The 21,104-nt window shown below is 38.4% G+C and overlaps 1 protein-coding gene and 1 long non-coding RNA gene across 3 annotated transcripts in view; one reads left to right on the plus strand and one right to left on the minus strand.

The window, feature by feature from the left end:
• Positions 1–15,490, plus strand: part of LOC106003780 — a 35,172-nt gene extending 19,682 nt beyond the window's left edge. Inside the window, exons 2-3 of the long non-coding RNA XR_001176470.2 lie at positions 13,071–13,157; positions 15,375–15,490. This is a non-coding gene — a long non-coding RNA (uncharacterized LOC106003780). The remainder of the gene's footprint in view (positions 1–13,070; positions 13,158–15,374) is intronic.
• The window catches only part of GPR156 (G protein-coupled receptor 156), a 60,036-nt gene extending 44,129 nt beyond the window's left edge, over positions 1–15,907 (minus strand). For both annotated transcript variants that reach the window (XM_045088432.1, XM_004772798.3), the window contains exons 1-2: positions 15,773–15,907; positions 15,360–15,496 (exon numbers count right to left, since the gene is read on the minus strand). In XM_045088432.1, the coding sequence (XP_044944367.1) occupies positions 15,360–15,496; positions 15,773–15,865 (230 nt within the window). In that variant the 5' untranslated portion in view covers positions 15,866–15,907. The remainder of the gene's footprint in view (positions 1–15,359; positions 15,497–15,772) is intronic.
• Between the last annotated feature and the right edge of the window lie 5,197 nt (positions 15,908–21,104).

Consider the following 21,104-nt stretch of genomic DNA (forward strand, 5'->3'; position numbering starts at 1 on the left):
CTGTATATAATTTAGAAGTGGATTTACTGGCTCACAAGATGTATGTGTTGTTAATTTTATAAGACATATCAAATTACTTTCCAAAATGTTTATAGCAATTTGCACTCTCACCATGAGCAGATGAGAATTTTATAACCTCACACCTTTATTTTAACATTACCTTTAAGTTTTAAGCCATTTGGTGTATGTTTCATAGTTTTAATCTGCTTTTTCCCTGCCATAAGCAACTGCTCATCTACCTTATGTCTCTGTAGATTTATCTGTTTTGGACATTTCACATAATTGGAACCATACAATTTATAGTCTTTTGTGATTGCCTTCTTTCACTTAACATAATGCTTTGAAGATTCATCCATGTTGTAGCATTAATCAGGATTTCCCTTTTTTAAATTGTTGAATAATGTCCTATTGTATGGATATACAATTTCATTTATCCATGGATATTTGGATTATTTCTGCTTTGGGGATATTATGAATGCTGCTGTGAACATCCATATGCAAGTTTTTGTGTGGACATATATTTTCATTTTCTTGAGTATCTACTTAAACATCCAATTACTGGATAATATGGTAACTCTGCATTTAACATTTAGAGGAACTGCCAAATTATTTTCCATAGCAGCTGCACCATTTTAATTCCCATCAGCAGTATGTGAGGTTTCATTTTCTACACATCCTTGCAAACACTTGTTTTCCTCCGTCTTTTTAAATTCTAGATGCGTTAAGGGGGCATGAAATAGTATCTCAGTGTAGTTTGGTTTGCATTTTTCTCATGGCTAATGTTGTCATACCTCTTTTCATGAGCCTATTGGCCCTTTACAGATCTTCTTTGGAGAAACGATTATCCAGATTCTTTTCTCATTTTAAAATTGGGTTATTTATTTAAAAAAAATTATTGTGAGTTGTAAGCATTATTTATGTATTCTAGATATAAGATCATTATCAAATAGATGATTTGAAAATAGTTTCTCCCATTCTTTGAGTTCCTTTAGTTTTCTTGACTGTTTGTTTGTTTGTTTTAAAGACTTATTTATTTATTTATTTGACAGACAGAGGTCACAAGTGGGCAGAGAGAGAGGAGGAAGCAGGCTCCCTGCTGAGCAGAGAGCCCAATGTGGGGCTAGATCCCAAGACCTTGGGATCATGACCTGAGCCGAAGGCAGAGGCTTTAACCCACTGAGCCACCCAGGTGCTCCCTTGACTAGGGTTTTGAAGCACAAAATTTTTAATTTTGATGACACTGAATGTATTTTTCTTTTGTTGCTTGTGTTTGACATCATTTACTGATGAATAGAAATTTTTATTTTTTTACTATTAACAATGGTACCATAAGAAAGTGTTATGGAATTCACCTTCACATTTACAGTAAACCTATCCATTCTAACCATCAATGTTCAGGATATAAAATTGAGAATTTTTTTCAGATACTATTAAAAAATAGTGCTGTCTCTTCTGATAAAATGACACACATCTCCCTTTTAGATATTCATGTTTTTTTTTTTTTAGGAAACTCAAGAATAATTTTTAAAAGTTTTATTGAAGATAAATACTTCAATATTTTTATATTCAATATATTCAAAAAGATAAATGAAGATACACACTTGTGTAACCAACATATAGGCCAAGAAACAAACATTGCCAGTGTTCCAGAAGCCTTCCTCTTGCTCCCTTCTGTCACTGTGCTCCCCCAATTTCCCCCTCAACTTAAAGGGTAACTACAATCTGGACTTCAAACATCATTGATTAAATTTGCTTAGTTTTGTGTTTCATATAAGTAATTCCATATAGGGTCTCACCTTTATGCCTTTTTTTTTTTAAGATTTTATTTATTTATTTGACAGAAGAAATCACAAGTAGGCAGAGAGGCAGGCAGAGAAAGAGGGGGGAAGCAGGCTCCCTGCCGAGCAGAGAGCCTGATGTGGGGCTTGATCCCAAGACCCCAAGATCATGACCTGAGCCGAAGGTAGAGGCTTTAACCCCCTCAGCCACCCAGGCAACCCTATGCTTGGTTTCTTTAGCTTAACATTGTTTTTATGAGTCATCCATGTTGTTGCATGTAGTTGTAGACTGTTAACATTATGACTGTATAGTAGGCAATCATTAAATAGACCATGATGTGTTTAGACATTAAACTATTGATGGCAAGTTGAGTAGTTTCTAGTTTGGCCCTATTAGAAATAGTTTTATTCAGAGCTATCTAGTATAGGTATTTCTGTGAATATATGCATGCAGTTTTTGCTAGAATTGCTGTAACATAGGGCATGAATATGTTCAGGTTTAGTAGATTCTGCTGAATGGTTTTTTGAAATGATTGTAACACTGTAAACTCTCATAACAATGCATGAGAATTTCAGATGCTCCCCATTCTTCCCAATACTTGGTATTGTCAGTCTTTTTTATTGTAGACATTCCAGTGAGTACATAGTGTTATCTCACTGTGGCTTTTCTTTGCATTTCCCTGATGACTAATGAATTTGAACACTTTTTCATTTGTTTATTGGCTACCTGGATATATTCTTTTATAAAGCATTTGTTCATATCTTTGCTCATTTGAAAATGATTGTGTTCTCTATGCCTTTCTTATCTGTTCACAGTCCTTTATTTTGGATAAAAATCTTTTGATGATACATGCATTGAAAATATATTCTCCCATTTATGACTTGCTTTTCTCCCTCTCTTAGGGTTTTTTAGTGAACATAAGGTCTTCTTAACATTACGTAGAGCAATTTAACAATATTTCCTTTCATGAATAGTGCTTTTTGTGTTCTATTTAAGATGTTTTTCTGTCCCAAGATTATGAAGATATTCTCCTATTTATCTTCCTGAAGCTTTATTGTTTGACTTTTTTATTTTGATCTATAGTCCATCAGTAGATGATTTTGTTGACATAAGACTGAAGTTGCAATTTCCCCCCATGTGGATAGCCAACTGACCCAGGACCATTAATTAAAATGTGTCCATACTTGCTTGGCTCTGTTTCTGCTTCATTGGTTTATTTGTCTATCCTTGCCCCAAAGGCATACTTAGCATGTATGAATCACTAGCTTTTTAATAAATCTGAATATACTGAAGTAGAAATCCTCCCACCTTGTCCATCTTTTTTCCAGGCTACTTTTGGCCCTTTGAAGCTCCATATAAATTTGGGAATCAGCTTGTTGAGTTTCACCAGAAAAGAAAAAAAGTTGGATTTTTATTGCAATTACACTGAATCTATGTATCAATCTGGGGAGAAATTACATATATCTTTATAATATTGAGTCTTCTAATCTATAAACATAATATATTCTTCATTTAATTAGAACTTTTTAAACTTCTCTCAAAAATGTTTTATGACTTTCTATGTAGAGATACTGCATATCTTTTCCTAGCATATTAGTAGGGTTCAATCAGAGAACGGAACCAGTTGGAGATACAGGGATTTGTGGCAGGCAAATTGGCTTATGCCATTTTGAGGGCTGGTTAAGCTGTCTTAAAATTCCACTTTTAGCCATTTGTATTCATGAATGAAGCCACTCAAGGAACATGACTTTAAGGGAGTGCTATAGGTGCCTCTTTCAAATTCTCAAAAAGCAGCCAGTTTTCCCGTTAAATGTAAGTCAGGTCATGTTATTCCTCAGTTCCAAACCCTATAATGGCTCCCCATAATATTTGGAGTAATGCTAAAGTCATTACAGTGACCTACAAGGCCTTACATGTTCTGCCCTGCTCCTCCATTACCTCTCTGACCTTATCTTTTCCTCTTTCTGCCTCATTTACCAAGTTCCAGCCACATTGGTCATCTTTCCTTCTTCATGGCCTTTGTAATTTCTGTTCCCTCTGCCTGGAACTGTTTTCACCTCATGACTTGTTTCTTATGCCTTTCAAGTCCATACTCAAATGTTATCTTCTCAGTGCGTTCTTTCCTGACTGAACTCTAAAATAGCACCACCACCCTATGTTCCCCATTCACTTTCCCTGTTTTACTTTTCTTTCCTGCACTTATCATTAATATTCCATATATTAACATTTCATATATTTGACAGTTGTTTTATTTGTTTATTGTCTGCTCACCTCTATAGGAAAGCAAAGTCCACAAGGGAAGGGAATTTTTGGCTACTTTGTTCTTTGATGTAATCCTAACACCAAGAATAGTACCTGATAGATTGTTGACTAATTCAGTAAATATTTATTAAAATAATAGGCACATTTGTAAGAACCTAATTATGAGAAGGCCTTTTAAAAATACAGCATTCAGTGGCCAACAGGGCATCAAAAGTGAACAGATTTTTTTTAAAAGATTTTATTTATTTATTTGACAGAGATCACAAGTAGGCAGAGAGGCAGGCAGAGAGAGAGAAGGAAGCAGGCTCCCTGCTGAGCAGAGAGCCCCATGCGGGGCTCAATATGGGGCTCCATCCCAGGACCCTGGGATCATGACCTGAGCTGAAGACAGAGGCTTAACCCACTGAGCCTCCCAGGCGCCCCCAAAGCAAACAGATTTTAATGGTATGATAAGACTGAAAGGATCGTTTAGAATAAAAGGCCACAACCAGGAGAAATGGGAAACTGAGGCTCTGGATGTCATTCCCTGGGCTCCTGCAGGGACAAGCACCATGAGGGAAAGAAAAGAACAATGGAAAGCAATTGCTTACCTGTGACATAATTTTAAGTAGAATTGCTACCATATTAAAGTTAAAGGATGAAAATATCCATCTTGTAAGAACTTAACCTTTATTGTCATAGCCTGTATTCTAGTCCATTTAATTTGTTCAGTCAGGAAACCTGGAGTATAGTCCAGGCACAATGGAGATACAGAAATGAGTAAGATGTAGTCCTAAGTTCAAGGAGCTCATTATCTGCCAGAGGAGACAGTGCTCTCCTCCTTCCAATCCAATCAGTTGTGATGGATCAATGACGTGCTTAACTGTAATGGTGGGTATGCAATGGGGGTGTGTGTCAACTTCATCTAGAGGTCATAGTGATTTAGGTCTGAATACAGGATGGGCAAACAGCATCAGAGGACTGTGTAGAAAACACTCCTATCCATTAAACCTGATCCTGCCTCATTAACTTCTTGCTGAATCATCCCTATTCCATCTCCCAGCCAGTACCCAAGAAAACCTCATGTCTGTTCATAATCCTAGATCTTGTCACCTTATTTCTGCTTCTCACCTCTTTTCCAGCACCATTTCTGAATGTCAATGACTTTGGCCTCACGATACACCACTCACTTTTGGTTCTATGCTCAAGCCTTTGGAAGTGATAACGGTTATGATTTTTTTCCAACTATGAAACTTAGTTTTCTTGTTGGATAAGTTCTTGCAAGAGTTGCTCCTGTCTCTGCCTCAATTCAGTCCTAGGCTCTGCATACCTATCCCCAAATCAGCTTTATGGATGGTATTTATTCTAGGTCTGTCTGGCTCCTTCTCCTTTTTTTTTTTTTTTTAAAGATTTTATTTATTTATGTGACACAGAGAGAGAGAGACAGAGAGAGAGAGGGAATACAAGCAGGGGGAGTTGAAGAGGGACAAGCAGGCATCCTATGGAGTAGGGAGCCTGATGTGGTTCTCAATCCTGGGACCATGACTTGCACTGAAGTCAGATGCTTAATGAGTGAGCCACCCAGGTGCCCTGGCTCTTCCTTCTTGGCCAATAACCATCAAACTAAGGATTATAGAGAAGATACCAGAAAGCTTTGTAGGGTACAATATTAGTGCAAACTTTCTCATAGCCAACAAGATGCCAACTGCTTTCCTTTCTTCCCCATCACCATCCCTTTGGCTCCAGTCATTTAAATCACAAAGAGGGCAGACCTGAAACAATCAATATGGAAAAAAAAAAATGCCATCCCTGCAGCAAGGCATTATTTTTTGAAAAGCTATTTTTAAAAAACCAGAATGTATTTTTTGGATCTGCTCATGTTTTTCCACCTCAGTGATGCATTTGAAGCTCCTGGGAACACTTAAATTACGTTCTACACAAAATCCTGAGCCAGTAGGTGTTGAGCTCAGCAAATATTTACTGAGGTAACATCTCTCCCCAGAAAAAGACCAGGCTTGTTATGACTCACTATAAAAATGGGAAATTTCTCAGGTTCAGATTCCCCTCCTTTAATGACAGCTCCCCATGTTCAAGCCTCCTCTTGGGTCCTGTATCATCCTCATGGGACTTGAGCGTATGGTAACCAGCACAAATGCAACATGAAGCTCTCACTACTGCTTTTGCCATGAATAATGAAGGACTTTGTCTCTGAGCCCCAGTCTCATGTCTTTTGTTAGCATCTATAAGATAGTAACAGGTTAACTTGTTAACCTGCAAGCAGGGCAAAAGCTCATCCCTACACAATTCTTATTATTCAAATTTCTTGATTTCCCAGGCAGTAAAATACAAGATACTGGGGATGATTGTACAAATTCCACTTTCATTCTGATAAATAACATGTAAATTTATACTCATTATCACAAGTGACAGTGAGATAAGTTCTTGGAATAAAAGTTCTTTAATTAAATAAGTTTAGCTTCATACAGAACTTTGGACACTGCCCTTATTTTATGCATTACATAAGAGGCACCAGGAGAGCCTCTGGGCCTTAAGTACCTACTTTGCTCCAAGTTAAGTGATTATTAAACTATAAGAGGAATCTAGAAAAAAATAATGAATTCTCCCATGATAGTCATTAATATCTAACACAGTTATCTGATGGGTTTCAGGTCCCCCAACAGGACCCTTTAAGAAGGACAGCAGATATGGTGTACATTTTTCCTTCACGGGAAACTTCTCAGAAAAATAAGAATGTTTGTAGACTACATTTTGAAATAGCTTTATTGAATATAACTGCCATCCCATAAATTGCACATATTTAAGGTACATGATTTGGTAAGCTTTGATATATGTAACTATCTATGAAATACCACAATCAAGGTAATGAACATATCCATCACCCTTAAAAGTTTCTACATGTCCTTTTGTAATCGCTCCTTCTTGTGCCTCTGTGCCACCCTCCACCCACTGCAGACAACTACTCATCTGATTTCTGTCACTACAAATTAGTTAGCAACAGATTAGGTAAATTTTCTATAATTCTGTGGAATTGGAATTATATAGTGTGCAACTTTTTTGCCTGGCTTCTTTTACTCAGCACAATTACTGTGAGATTCATCCAGGTTTTCCCAAGTATCAGTAATTCATACTTTCTAACGCTGAGTAGTATTTTATTGTATGGATACACTGCAACTTGTTTATTCATTCCCCTATTAATGGATATTTGTTCTGTTTCCAATCTTTGAAATAAAGCTGATGTGAACGTTGGTGTACGAGTCTTTGTATAGACAAACAGTTTTATTATTTTCTTGAGTAAAAAACCAAAGGTGCGGAATGGTTGGATCATAGGGTAAGTGTGTGTTGAACTTCTGAAGAAACTGTCAGACTGTTTTCCAAAGTGGTTGTGCCACATTGCAGTTTGACTAGCAATGTATACCAACACTTGACTTAGTCAATTTTTAAAAATTGTAGGTCAAGGAGGCAAAGATGGCAGAAGATTAGGGAACCCTATTTCAACTGGTCACCTGAATTGAATTGGATATCAATCAGACCACTCTGAACACCCACGAAATCAGCCTGAGATGTAAGAAGATATATCCAGATGTCTACTAACAGAATATCTCTGGATGTTGGTTTTAAGGTATGAACTGGGGAGCTGTGATTCTGCAGGCAGATATTGGAAGATAAACGTCTGTGCTGCCCAGAGCAATATATGCTTTCAATGCCACCCCGATCTAAATACCAACAGCATTCTTCAAAGTGCTGGAACAAACAATCCTAAAACTTGTATGGAACCAGAAAAGACCCCAAATCACCAAGAAAATGTTGAAAAAGAAAAACAAAGCTGGGGGCACCATGTTGGCTGATTCAAGTTATATTAGAAAACTGTGATCACCAAGACAGCATGGTATTGGCACAAAAACAGACACACAGACCAAGGGAACAGAACAGAAAGCCCAGATATGGACCCTCAACTCTATGGTCAAATAATCTTCAACAAAGCAGGAAAAAATATCTAAAGGAAAAAAGATAGTCTCTTCAATACATGGTGCTGGGAAAATTGGACAGCTATATACAGAAGAATGGAACTTGACCATTCTCTTACACCATATACAAAGTTAAACTCAAAATGGTTGAAAGACCTCAATGTGAGACAGGAATCCATCAAAATCCTAGAGGCAAACATAGGCAGTAACCTTTTTGACATTGGCCACAGCAACTTCTTTCAAGAAACATCTCCAAAGGCAAGGGAAACAAAAGCAAAAGTGAACTTTTGGGACTTCATCAAAATAAATAGCTTCTGCTCAGCAAATGAAACAGTCAACAAAACAAAGAGGCAACCCATGGAATGCGAGAAGATATTTGCAAATGACACTACAGATAAAGGGATGACATCCAAGATCTATAAAAAGCTCCGTTAGAATGGTAAAAATTGACAAGACAAGAAAAAACAAATGTTGGAGAAGTTCTGTAGAAAGAAGAACCCTCTTACATTGTTGGTGGGAATGCAAGTTGGTACAGCCACTTTGGAAAACAGTGCGGAGGTTCCTCAAACAATTAAAAATAGAGCTAACCTATGACCCAGCAATTGCATTACTGGGTATTTACCCCAAGGATACAGATGTAGTGAAAAGAAGGGCCATATGCATGCCAGTGTTCATAGCAGCAATGTCCACAAGAGCCAAACTATGGAAGAAGCCAAGATGCCCTTCAACAGATGAATGGATAAAGAAGATGTGGTCCATATATACAATCAAATATTATTCAGCCATCAGAAAGGATGAATACCCAACTTTTGCATCAACATGGCCAGGACTGGAGGAGATAATGCTAAGTGAAGTAAGTCAAACACAGAAAGTCAATTATCATATGGTTTCACTTATTTGTGGAATGTAAGGAATAGCATGGAGAACATTAGGAGAAGGAAGGGAAAAATGAAGGGAGTTGAAAATCAGAGGGGGCAAAGAACCATGAGAGACTATGGACACCAAAAAACAAACTGAGGATTTTAGAGGGGAGGGAGGTAGGAGGATGGGTTAACCCAGTGATGGGTAGTAAGGAGGGCATGTATGCATGGAGAACTGGGTGTTATAGGCAAACAATGATCACGGAACACTACATCAAAAACTAATGATGTACCCTATGGTGACAAACATAACATAATAAAAAAAGTAAAAATTGTAGCCATTGTTAAAAGAATGTAGCGGCATTTAATTGTGGTTTGAATTTGCATTTCTCAAGGGGCACCTGAGTGGCTTGGTTGGTTAAGCATCTGCCTTTGGCTCAGGTCATGAACTCAGGGTCCTGGGATAGTGGCCCACATTGGGGGGAGGCTCAGAGTAGAGCCTCTTTTTCCTTCTCCCTCTGCTGCTCCCCCAGCTTGTGCTCTCTCTCTGTGAAATAAAGAAATAAAATCTTTTTTTAACAATGTCAGCTAGGATTGTAATGGTAATTGGGCTTAGTCTATAGATCAATTAAGAGAGAAGTAATAATATTGAGCCTTCACCCCATGAGCACACTATTTTTCCATTTATTTAGGATTTAATTTCTCTCAGCAGTTTTACGGTTTTCAGCATATAAGTATTTCACAGTATTTGTTAGATTAGCAATATTATATAGCTTTTAGTGTACAAATATTTCATATTGTTATAGTTATCCTGAAATATTTCATATTTTTGATGCTATTGTAAATGGCAATGCATTTAAGTTCGCTTTTTCAGTTGTCTGTCTTTAGTATTTAGAAACACAGTTGAGTTTTGCCTTAATCTCATTTACTTCAACCTTTCTAAACTCATTTATTAGTTCTAGTAGTTCTTTAACAGATTCTATTGAATTTCCTACATACACAATCAGGTCACCAGAAGGTAAAGCCATTTTAATTCATCCTTCCTAAACCAGGCTCCTTCCATTTCTTTTTCTTTTCTTATTGCACTGGCTAAAATCTCCAACACTGAGTAAAACTGGTGAGAATGGAGATCTTGTCTTGTTTCTGATCTTAACAGGAAAGCAATCAGTCTTTTACCATTAAAAACTGGGGTTGGCTATAGTTTTTTCTTTTTTTTCCACAGACGAACCTTGTTATGTTGAAGTTGCTAGTTTGTTGAGACTTTATCAGGAATGGATGTTGAATCTTGTCAAAATGCTTTTTCTCTGTCTAGAAAGATGATCATTATTTTAAGTTTGTAAATAGGGTGAATTATATGATTAATCTTTGGATGTTAATTCAATTCATTCCCGGGATAAATCTCATTTTGTCATGATGTATTATCCTTTTGGTATTTGGTTGAACTCAACTTGTTAAATTCTTATTTAAAATTTTGGATCTATGTCATGAAGGGTATTAAGTTACAGGGTTTTTTTCCCTTCTAATGTCTTCATTAGGTTTTGATACCAGGGTAATACGGACCTCATGGAATGATTTAGGGAATGCTCCATGATTTTCAGTGTTTCAGAAGATATTCTGTAAAACTGGTAATACTTCTTCAACAATAAAGGCACAGATTAACTGGGAGCCTCTAGCTCAGGATCTCACACAAGGATGCTGTCCAGGAGCCAGCCATTGCTGCAGTCCTCCAAGGCTCAACTGGGTTAAAATCTGCTTCCAATCTCATTGCTATTAGGCATTAGAAGATGTGTTTTCAAATTCACTGACATGGCTGTTAGTAAGCCTCAGTCCTTGCTGGATGTAGACTAGAAATCAGTTGCTTGCCATGTGGGCCTCCCCACAGGGCAGCTCACAACAAAAAGGTAGCCTCCCTCACAGTGAGCAAGTGAAAGAGTGAGAGAGATCTAAGGAAGGAAGCCAGTCTTTTCGTAACCTTATCCTAAAACTGATACCACATTAATAAGCAAGTCAGTAATTCTAGCCCATATTCAAAGACAGGGGATTTCCCAACAGTGTGACTATCAAGAGGTTGGGATTAATGCAGAACATTTTAAAGACTGTCTGCTACAGTTGCTTTTTTTTTTTTTTTAAGATTTTATTTATTTATTTGACAGAGATCATAAGTAGGCAGAGAAACAGGCAGAGGGGGGGGTGGAGAATTCTCCCAGCTGAGCAGAGAGCCCCATGCGGGGCTTGACCCCAGGACCCTGGGATCATGACCTGAGCAGAAGGCAGAGACTTTAACCCACTGAGTCACCCAGGCACCCCTGCTATAGTTGTTCTTAACATTACCTTATTAACCTTCTAATATCTGTAGAATCTTGGGTGATGTCACCTCTCTTCCCTTATTTAGGTAGTTACATATTCTACTTTTTTCCCTCCTGATCATTTGAAGTAGAGGTTGGTCAATTTTATCGAACTTAGCAAAGAACTTTGGTTTCATGGTTTGTTTCTGATTTTGTTTTTGTTGTTTTATTTCATCAATTTCCACTTTCATCTTTATTATTTCTTTTCCTCTGCTTATTTTGGGACTCAATTTGTTCTTTCTTTTTGTTTGTTTGTTTCATAAAGTAGATCTTTCCCCTATTCTCATATGGAGCTTAACGCTATCATTTCCCTAAAAGTATTGATTTAATGGTATTTAATAAATTTTGATATGTTATATTTTCATTTTCATTCAGTTTAAAATACTTCTTGGTTTCTCTTTGATTTCTTCTTTGACCATGAGTTATTTTAAAGTGTTCTATTTAGTTTCCAAATATTTCAAAACTTTCCAGAGTTCTTTCTGTTATGGATTTCTAATTTAATTCTACTGTAGTCAGGGAACATACTCTGTATGAATTGAACCCTTTTAAATTTAATGAGACTTTTTCTATGACCCAGAATATGATCTATCTTGGTAAATGTTCCATGTGCACTTGAAGAGAATGTGTATTCTGCTGGTGTTGGGTGTAGGATTATATAAATGTCAATTAGGTCAAGTTGGTTGATAGTGCTGTTCAAGTCTTCTTTATCTTTACTGATTTTCTTTCACAGACTACATTTTTAAAACTTTATCAAAAATGTATCTGCATCCAAACTTGAACATCAGATAATATTTAATTTTATTAGAATATTTTTCTTCCTCTGGTGCTACATAGACACACAGACACAGACACACACACATACTCACAAATTTAGAGAGCAAAGAACTGAAATGAAATGATCTGTGATGCTGCACCTTTGAATAAATTTTATCATTTAAGAAAGCACTTTGAAACTGGGTTATTTTATCTTTCTTTGCCTGAACCTGTAAGCTACTTAATTGTAAAATATGTTTCTATTCATGGTGCCTCTTATTATTTTATTCTTTATGTCAAGTCATGCTCCTACTGCAAGCAAAACAGGCAGCAAAATTTTTACTGCAATGAAAGATATATAGGTGTTTCTACTACAACACTCTTTACAAGTGTTCCTATTTTATTTTTTATTTTTTTAAGATTTTATTTATTTATCAGAGTGGGGGGGAAGCAAGCACAGGCAGACAGAATGGCAGGCAGAGGCAGAGGGAGAAGCAGGCTCCCTGCTGAGCAAGGAGCCCGATGTGGGACTCGATCTCAGGACGCTGGGATCATGACCTGAGCCGAAAGCAGCTGCTTAACCAACTGAGCCACCCAGGCGTCCCAGTGTTCCTATTTTAACAGGATATATAAATGTTTTAAAAAGTTGCATTCTACATAATTGTGTATAAAAATAATGGGTTATGGGAAAAATGGTATGGGGCCAAAACAGCTGAAACATATTTAACTTTGTAACCAAAATACTAATAAAAATAATGATCATCCAATTAAAAACTAGCACTCAGCAAATGTCAATTACCACCATTGTACGCAAGTCACAGTTGATTTTTGCAGCCTTAAATCTGCAAGATGTACATACTAGAGGACATTCACTTCCAGTAGATAACATTATAATCCAAATTAAAAATCTTCTCTGGATCTGTGCTTCTTCAACAATTAATCGTTTTTAAACACATGGGAAATACCTTCTCTACTTCACCATCTACTCCTAGGTAGCCTCACAGCATAGGAGGTACAACAGTTTTTAAAGCCATTAAACCAGCTACTACTTGCACTGCCATGGTAGTGCAATATTCTTAGCTTAAGTCTTTCTTCTTTATTTGTAGGAAGGCTTGGCCGTGAATGTTTTAAACCCTTGATGTACTGGGGGAAAATTACATATGAAGCAATGGTACTACTTTCTTATTTGCCAGGTGGGTATTAAATTGCACTACAAAAACCTCTTGCAGCTGAAGAAACTGTACTCCATAGTTCTCTAACTTTGAAATGCATGATTTTCCCAGTCATTCTCTTGGCAGCAGTCACCATTGGGATATAAATATCCTTCCTCCCAGGGTCACTGAAAATGTATTTACTGAGCACCTATTATGTTCCAGAGTTTGTTCTAAAGGCTGAAGACAGTGGTGAGCATGACGGACAAAGTCCCTGTGCTCACAGACTGTATATATTAATGGGGGATACAGACAATAAACAGGCAAATAAATAAATATGGTGATATCAGAGAGTTATAATTGCTATGAAGAAAATAAAACAGGGTGATAATATATGGAATGAAATACTGGGGTTGGGTGGTCATTCTGTAGATAGGCCACTCTGGATAGAATGATCAGAGAAGGCTTCTCCAAAGAGATGACTTTTGAACCAAGACCTATAAGATGAGAAGGAAACAGTCACGGGAAGATCTGGAGAAGACTGTTAGGCAGTGGGAACATAAGGGGACAGTAAGTATAAGGACTTGAGGTGGGAGCAGACTTAGTGAATTTGAGGAACAGAAAGAAAAGTGGCTGGGCAGCATCAGAGATATACTAAGGTTTGATTGCCATGAGTCACAACCATGCTGAGGTTAACAGAGCCATTCAAGTCACTGCTATTTAATAATTCCATGTCCTCCATGTCTCAAATGGCCAATGGTGCCCCAAAATGCCTGCTAGACAAATCCAACGGATAGACCCTCATCTGAGTTCCAAACTCAGGCAATGGAGCACAGGTGATCATCTCTAAGTATAAGGTTGGAGTGGGACCAGACAAGTTTCACCTCTCTGAGGTAGTTGTTGGAATCTGATGTGGACTCCATCTAGAATTTAGCTGTGGGCAAAGAAGAGAGAGCTAGAGCAGGGCTTCTCAGGTGACAGGCTGGGACAGCAGGAACAGGATGATGGTAAAGAGTGTTGGTGTGGGAGAGATGGGGTGGGCCCTGGAGGAAGAATCCAATAGCAGTGAAGGCAGAATTCTGCAAGCCCCTTCAGAAAAAAGTCTTCACTTAGTTTCTTTTGCCAGCCCTGGAAGCCACGGATACCTACCCCGATGAGCCACTGACTGGCTTGCTCTTTTCTTTTCTTTTCTTTTCCTTTCCTTTCCTTTGCTTTCATTTCCTTTTCTTCTTTTCTTTTCTTTCTCTTTCTCTCTCTCTCTCTCTTTCTCTCTCCCTCCCTGCCTTCCTCCCTCCCTTCCTTTCCTTCCCCCTTCTTTTTTTCCCTTCCCTCCTTTCCTTTAAAGATTTTATATGTTTATTTGAAAGAGAGAATTCATGTATGAGATAGAACAAGCTGAGGGAAAGGCAGATGGAGAGGGAGAAGCAGACTCCCCACTGAGCAGGGAGCATGATGAGACTTGATCCCAGGACTCTGGGATCACGACCTGAGCCAAAGGCAGATGCTTAACTGACTGAGCCCTTCAGGTACCTGAGTCAGTGACTTTTCTAACCAACCAGAAATTATCTAATAGGTCGGCAGAAGAGTAGGGCTTTACCATTTTCTTCAGAAACCTTAGCCCACCTAGTCTGGTTCCAAACTATATTGGCCATGGACTTTAATATTGCTTTTGATTATTTCTCTACATGCTCTATGTTTTTAAGACAAACACCTCATTTTCTATGATGAAAACAGAGAAAAAGGGAGGGAAAACCTAAGAGACTCTTAACTCTAGGAAACAAACTGAGGGTTGCTAGAGGGGAGGTGAATGGGGGGATGGGGTAAGGGGTGATGGGCATTAAGGAGGGCACTAGTTGTGATGAGCACTGGGTGTTGTAGGCAACTGATGAGTCACTAAATTCGACTCTTAATACTATTTAAAAAACAAACAAACAAAACCCCCCAATACCTCATTTTCTCAGAAGGATCATACCTCTCTTTTATGAGGAGAGATTCTTCATTCTCCTCTTTGGATAGCCTTGTGGTAGTTACCACAATACTGGGCTAGATTATTTTTCCTCAAAAGGAAACTATACTGCAAGGCCAGGATGATTTCAGGGGAACTACTCACATAGCTTAATGCCACAATAGGAGATAAGCTTTACTGATACCTCCTAACAGCTCATGATGTCAAAATGATACTAATACTGTGGGTTTCATGATTCAGGCTAGAGGGGGTGAGAAACTACTTATGGGACTACTTACCTGTTATTCCTGCAGCGAATTGTGAAGCCAAGAAAGAAGACTATCAGAAGAAGTCCACAGCTGAGAAAGGTCCAAACAATACCCAAGAGGACAGGAGATAATGAAGAAATGGTCTTACTGCTATAGTGGGAAGAGGTCTGAGAACAGAATAAAGAGAAACTGTTAGGAATGAAGGCTCTTTTATAGCTCAAACACGAACTTCCCCCTCATTCCCAAAGCTGGAGAATATGTGTCCTGCATGAGCATTTCCTCACCCTCTTCCTCCTCACTTCCTCCTCCTCCTCCCCCCTATTTCCTCCTTTTCCTCCTCCTACTCCTCACCCCTACCACTGCACCACCACCACTAACAACAGCAGCAACAACAACAAGGTGCATATCTGAGCATCCCTGACAATCCATGGCTGTCAACTCACAATTGTCCTGCAGAGATCATGAAGAGGACTCCGATCCAGCTCCTGGCCAGGAATACTGTCACACAGTTCAGAACAGTTTATTTCAGGCTCCATGTCATCACGTGCCCCTTTTGGTATGTACTTATTCACAGTCTTGGTTACCTGCTGGTTGTTAGCCAGCACATCTTAGACTAAAACACAAGAACAATTCAAATCTTTTCTTTAGAGGCACCATTTTGGAGCTGGCTCTTGGCTCAGAATCTGGGATGAACAACTGGTTCAGGTGGAAGTGAAGGGTTATTTCACCAGGATCCTTCATCACACACCCTCCAGGCTCTCCGTGTGTCCCGCTGGCAGTGCATACCATAGGAGTCAAGAGCGGGCATCTTTGTAACCATTAGATCACACGAAGTGATGATTCTGGCTTGCCACCAGATGGCAGTCACTGCTCCAAGTACTCACACAGGTCCAGAAGGAAAGGACGGCAATTAAACCTGTTAACAAACAAATTATGTGTTGTGTGTGTGTATATATTACACACACACACACACATATATGCACACACATTACATATATAACATAAATTATATATATTATGTTAATATATAATATATATAAATGGTTTATTATAGAGGTTTAAGAATATTATTTTATACATTTTAATTACACATAGTTATATTTTTATTTTATATATGTACTTTATTACACATAACAACAGCTTAACATATATTTAAATAAATATATTTTTAAGCCTCTATAATAAAAACATTTAAAAAATAAAGACAAAGCTCATTTAACAATTTATAGATATAAAGTTTAACAGTCTCTTTTCAGATCCCTTCTTTGGCTCAGCTTATAAGACCTTTAGTTTAATCATGTGAGGCCCATCTTCCTTTTTTCTCTTCTGGGAAATCTCCTGTCCTCCCAAGATCTCTCCATGCAACTTATGGCTTAAGCCCTCTCTGATCCTGAGTGGCAGTGGCCTTGGATGACCCATGCTGTCTGCATGAAATGTCAAGAACTCCAGTCACTGGACTTCTTGTTTACTCAGTAAGTAGAGGAACATCCCATGTCCAGGCAGCGGGGTGTGTGTGTGTGTGTGGGGGGGGTTCAGAATGATACAGAAACCCTTTGACAAAAGGTTTTTGTTTGTTTTCAAACTTGTAGACTCCTAGAAGTGGGATTGCCTACTCAGGTAATAGGGAGAGAAACTGAGGAGCTCTAGGAATTCCTACAGTGTAAATGAGTGGTATTTCTCTTGGAAGATGCTTGCAATATGAATACCGTGATCTAAAAAAAAGCTCAATTTACAGAACAAAAGTAGAAATGTAGATAGGCTCAGATTACCCTCAACAGAAAAGGTAGACATGTTCCTAATTCTTCAAAGCAATCTATTCCTTGAAAGACAAGACAGATTAGAAATTTTACCAATGGGAACTTGAAAGAGGGTGACACTTCTGTTTTGTGTTTCTGAAACAGCTTAGTACAGTTTTCTTGTATTGTGGAGGGAAATTGGAACAGGAAAAAAATCAATTATTATTATTTCAATAGCCACTGAATTTAGAACTTGTGTTTAAGCCAGAACAATAGTGACAGGTGTAGAATGCCATCTTTGGATTCTGCATGCTTAGGCATGAACAATATAGCACCAGGTGCTGCCCATTCATTGGCCTCTCATATGTTCCTGAATTATTTACCAGGTTCATTACAATGAAATCCCAAGAGAAATAAAAGCCACTATCTTCCATCAGTACATTTAAATTCTTGTACAGACTGTCCGATTACTGAATGCAAAATTAAGAACTAAATATACAAACATGGCTATTTGCATCCTATTTCAGTTGAAATTTTATTGCTGCAAAGACTATTTTTTTTCCTTTTCCTCTTTTTAAGCTTGGATTTCCCCTATTGTGTCCAATATTGTATGCCACAGGGAAACTATTCTACATGAAGGAATGAAAGAGTTATTTTTCCTATATTGCCCTTTTAATCATACTGACAAATAAATATATACTTATATTTGAAGCATTATTAAAACCATGCTAGTTTATCCTTACATTATACATATAGAAGTACACATCAGTGTGTGTGAGTGTGTGTGTGTGTAAAACCCCATTCATTCTTACTACAACAATGTCATCTGAGGTAAACAACATCATTCCTCATTTTTAAATAAGAAAATTGAAGAGCAGAGTAGAGAACCTGGTTCCGCATCTGCATAGGCACCACTTGAACACTTGAACACAAGGTTAATATCCACCCACTGTCCACCCTACAGGGGGCAAACTCTAAGCTGGCCTCTCCAAAGAAGACACCAAATGGCCTGTTGGGGGTTCTTCAGTTCCTTAAGTTTAACTTCTAGGAGTTCCCTGGAGTATGGCACATAATAGGGTCTCTATACCAGTAATTCTCAACCGAAGCAATTTTGTACCTCTAGAGGATATTTGGCAAAGTCTAGAGATATTATGGTTGTCGAAACTGAAATGGGTGCTACTGACATCTAGTAAGTAAAGGTCAGGGATGCTGCTAAGCATATCACAATTCATAGAATAGTCCAAACAACGAAAAATTATCCAGCTCCAAATGAGAATAATGCTGAAGTTGAGAAACCTTGGTCAACACTGTGGATCTGGGAAGTACTAACAATCTCAAGCTCACATTATCTTTGGAAGATTCTGTGACTATGATGGGGTAGTACATATGAACATAAATTCCCTGGGGGGATAAATTCCAATGGTTCCCTTGGACAGACTGAAATCACTGGCATGGAACTTTGACTGCTAAGCTCCCATTTGGTCCATGGATAGCTAGTGCAGGAACTTACATACCATGATACTGGGTTCTGCCATGGAGCAGGTATTCAGCTCCAACGTTAGCATCTATTCAGAGATTCATACAGGAGGAGCTAGTGAAACAGTGAATGACTTAGTCATTGAGAGGAGAGTTGAATGATTTCAAAAAGTGTTGACTGGGAAATTGAGTGGGGAGTAGTGCGTCAGATAACATAATGGTAAGGGATTTTACAACAAGATAGATACAGAATCCAAGGCACAAAGAGAAAGATCTGCTAGGCAACTCTAGAAGCAACCCTTTCCACCCCACCCCCTCCAATCTTCAGACGTAAACTATCTAGGCCACAGACATTAGGAGACCCAACACTCTACACATGGTGGGGCTTACAATTTATTTGACAGATTACAAAGTCCTGTCCAGTGATTAGTATTAGGAAAATAGGTAGTGTGTTAGCTACACTGTTGTCAAGTGTAGGATAGTCTATTACAACTTTGAATGGCACTATGTCTTTCCATAAAATCCCTCCCTTTTCTTCTATATATTATTTATGGCTATTGAAAAACTAGCCCTGCAACAATTGTCTGAAAAAGTTGTACAGTTGGTAGGATTCTGCTTCATGAAGAATCAACTGCTATAAGAACTGCCTTCCTACTGTAAACTATTTGAAAACTAGACAATAGACAGGAAATTGTTATTTTCAGAAACTGGATAGCAGTTATAGAACTGTGGAAAACAAGTGAGGTGAATCTTACAATGATGGACATATATATAAAGAAATATAAAAAATATTCTTTCAGTGATGATAATTGACCTGAAGCTATTGCCTAGAGGCAGTTTCCAGGCCACATCCCAGGAAGGAAACCCAAACATAATCTATGGCTTGCTGAGGGAAGGAGAATAGATTAGAGTTTGGGGAGGTCAAAGCAATTAGAATTTATAAGGTGGAGGAATGAAGAAGAGGAAGATACAAAGAGAGAGAGGGCTTTGGAAATCTGAAAGGTAGCTCCTTAGTCTTTTTCTGAGTACTGAACTAGGCATGAATGAGAAGAACCTACTTGAGATGGAATACAACCACTAGTAAGTAACTGAACAATTCCTGGATCTCACACAGAGCTGGGAATGCTTTGCATTCCTACCAGCCAGAATGGAGAAGCCTCATATTATATGGCATTCAACAGAATCTTCAGAAAGGTCATATCTTAGTAGTGGAAGTAAATACTAGAAGCTATTCTAGTCTAGGTACTACTAGACTCCAGACTAGTCTTTTGGGAAGAACTGTCCTAATAATGCTTAAAAGAAAGCCCCAAAAGCATGAAATTTATCCACAAAAATCTGAATTGCTTTCCAGAACACAACCCAATGCCCTTCAAAGGAATACAAGATGCAGTACTCAAAAACATAAAACTCAAAACCTCCATCATCAAATTAAAAATTACCAGGCATGCAAAGAAGCAATAAGTATGACTTAAAACCATACATTAAAGGCACCTGGGTGGCTCAGTGGGTTAAAGCCTCTGCCTTCGGCTCAGGTCATGATCCCAGGGTCCTGGAATCGAGCCCCACATCGGGTTCTCTGCTCAGCGGGAAGCCTGCTTCCCTTCCCCTCTCTCTGCTTGTGTCTACTACTACTGTCTCTCCAATGGATAAATAAAATCTATTAAAAAAAACCAAACAAACCATTCATTTAAAAAAAAAAAATGTATTGGGACGCCTGGGTGGCTCAGTTGGTTAAGTGTCTGACTCTTGATTTCGGCTCAGGTCATGATCTCAGAGTTATGAGATTGAGCCCCAAAGTGGGCTCTTTGCTCAGTGGGGAGTCAGCTCAAGATTCTCCCACTGCTCCTCCTCCCCGTCCACTCTCTCTAAAATAAATATACACATATTTTAAAAAATAAAAGTCAATAAAAACATACAGAAATGATATAATCAGTACAGAGGGACCTTTAAACAACTATTTTAAGTATGATCAAAGATATGAAACAGAACATGAACAAAATGAGGAGAGAAGTGAACAGTATAAAAAAGACCCAAATAGAATTCTAGAGATAAAAATATAATCCTGAAATTAAAAATACAATAGATTAGATGCTACAAAGATAGAATAATGGTTAGAGACAAAGCATTAGAAATTATCCAAAATGGGGGAGGAGTCAAGATGGCGGAGAAGTTGCAGGCTGAGACTACTTCAGCTAGCAGGAGATCAGCTAAATAGCTTATCTAAAGACTGCAAACACCTGCAAATCCATCGGCAGATTGAAGAGAAGAAGAACAGCAATTCTGGAAACAGAAAAACAACCACTTTCTGAAAGGTAGGACTGGTGGAGAAGTGAATCCAAAGCGATGGGAAGATAGACCCCGGGGGGAGGGGCCAGCTCCCGGCAAGCAGCAGAGCAACGGAGGACAAAATCAGGACTTTTAAAAGTCTGTTCCCCTGAGGGTCATTGCTCCAGAGGCCCACGCGGGGTCAGCGTGGCCTCAGGTCCCGGAGGGTCACAGAAGGATCGGGGGTGTCTGAGTGTCACAAAGCTTGCGGGTATTGGAACGGGAAAGCCAGCTACAG

The sequence above is a fragment of the Mustela putorius genome, unplaced genomic scaffold (genome assembly GCF_011764305.1).
Source record: "Mustela putorius furo isolate JIRA1106 unplaced genomic scaffold, ASM1176430v1.1 tig00003834_pilon_pilon_pilon, whole genome shotgun sequence".
In the NCBI taxonomy this organism is placed as follows: domain Eukaryota; kingdom Metazoa; phylum Chordata; class Mammalia; order Carnivora; family Mustelidae; genus Mustela; species Mustela putorius.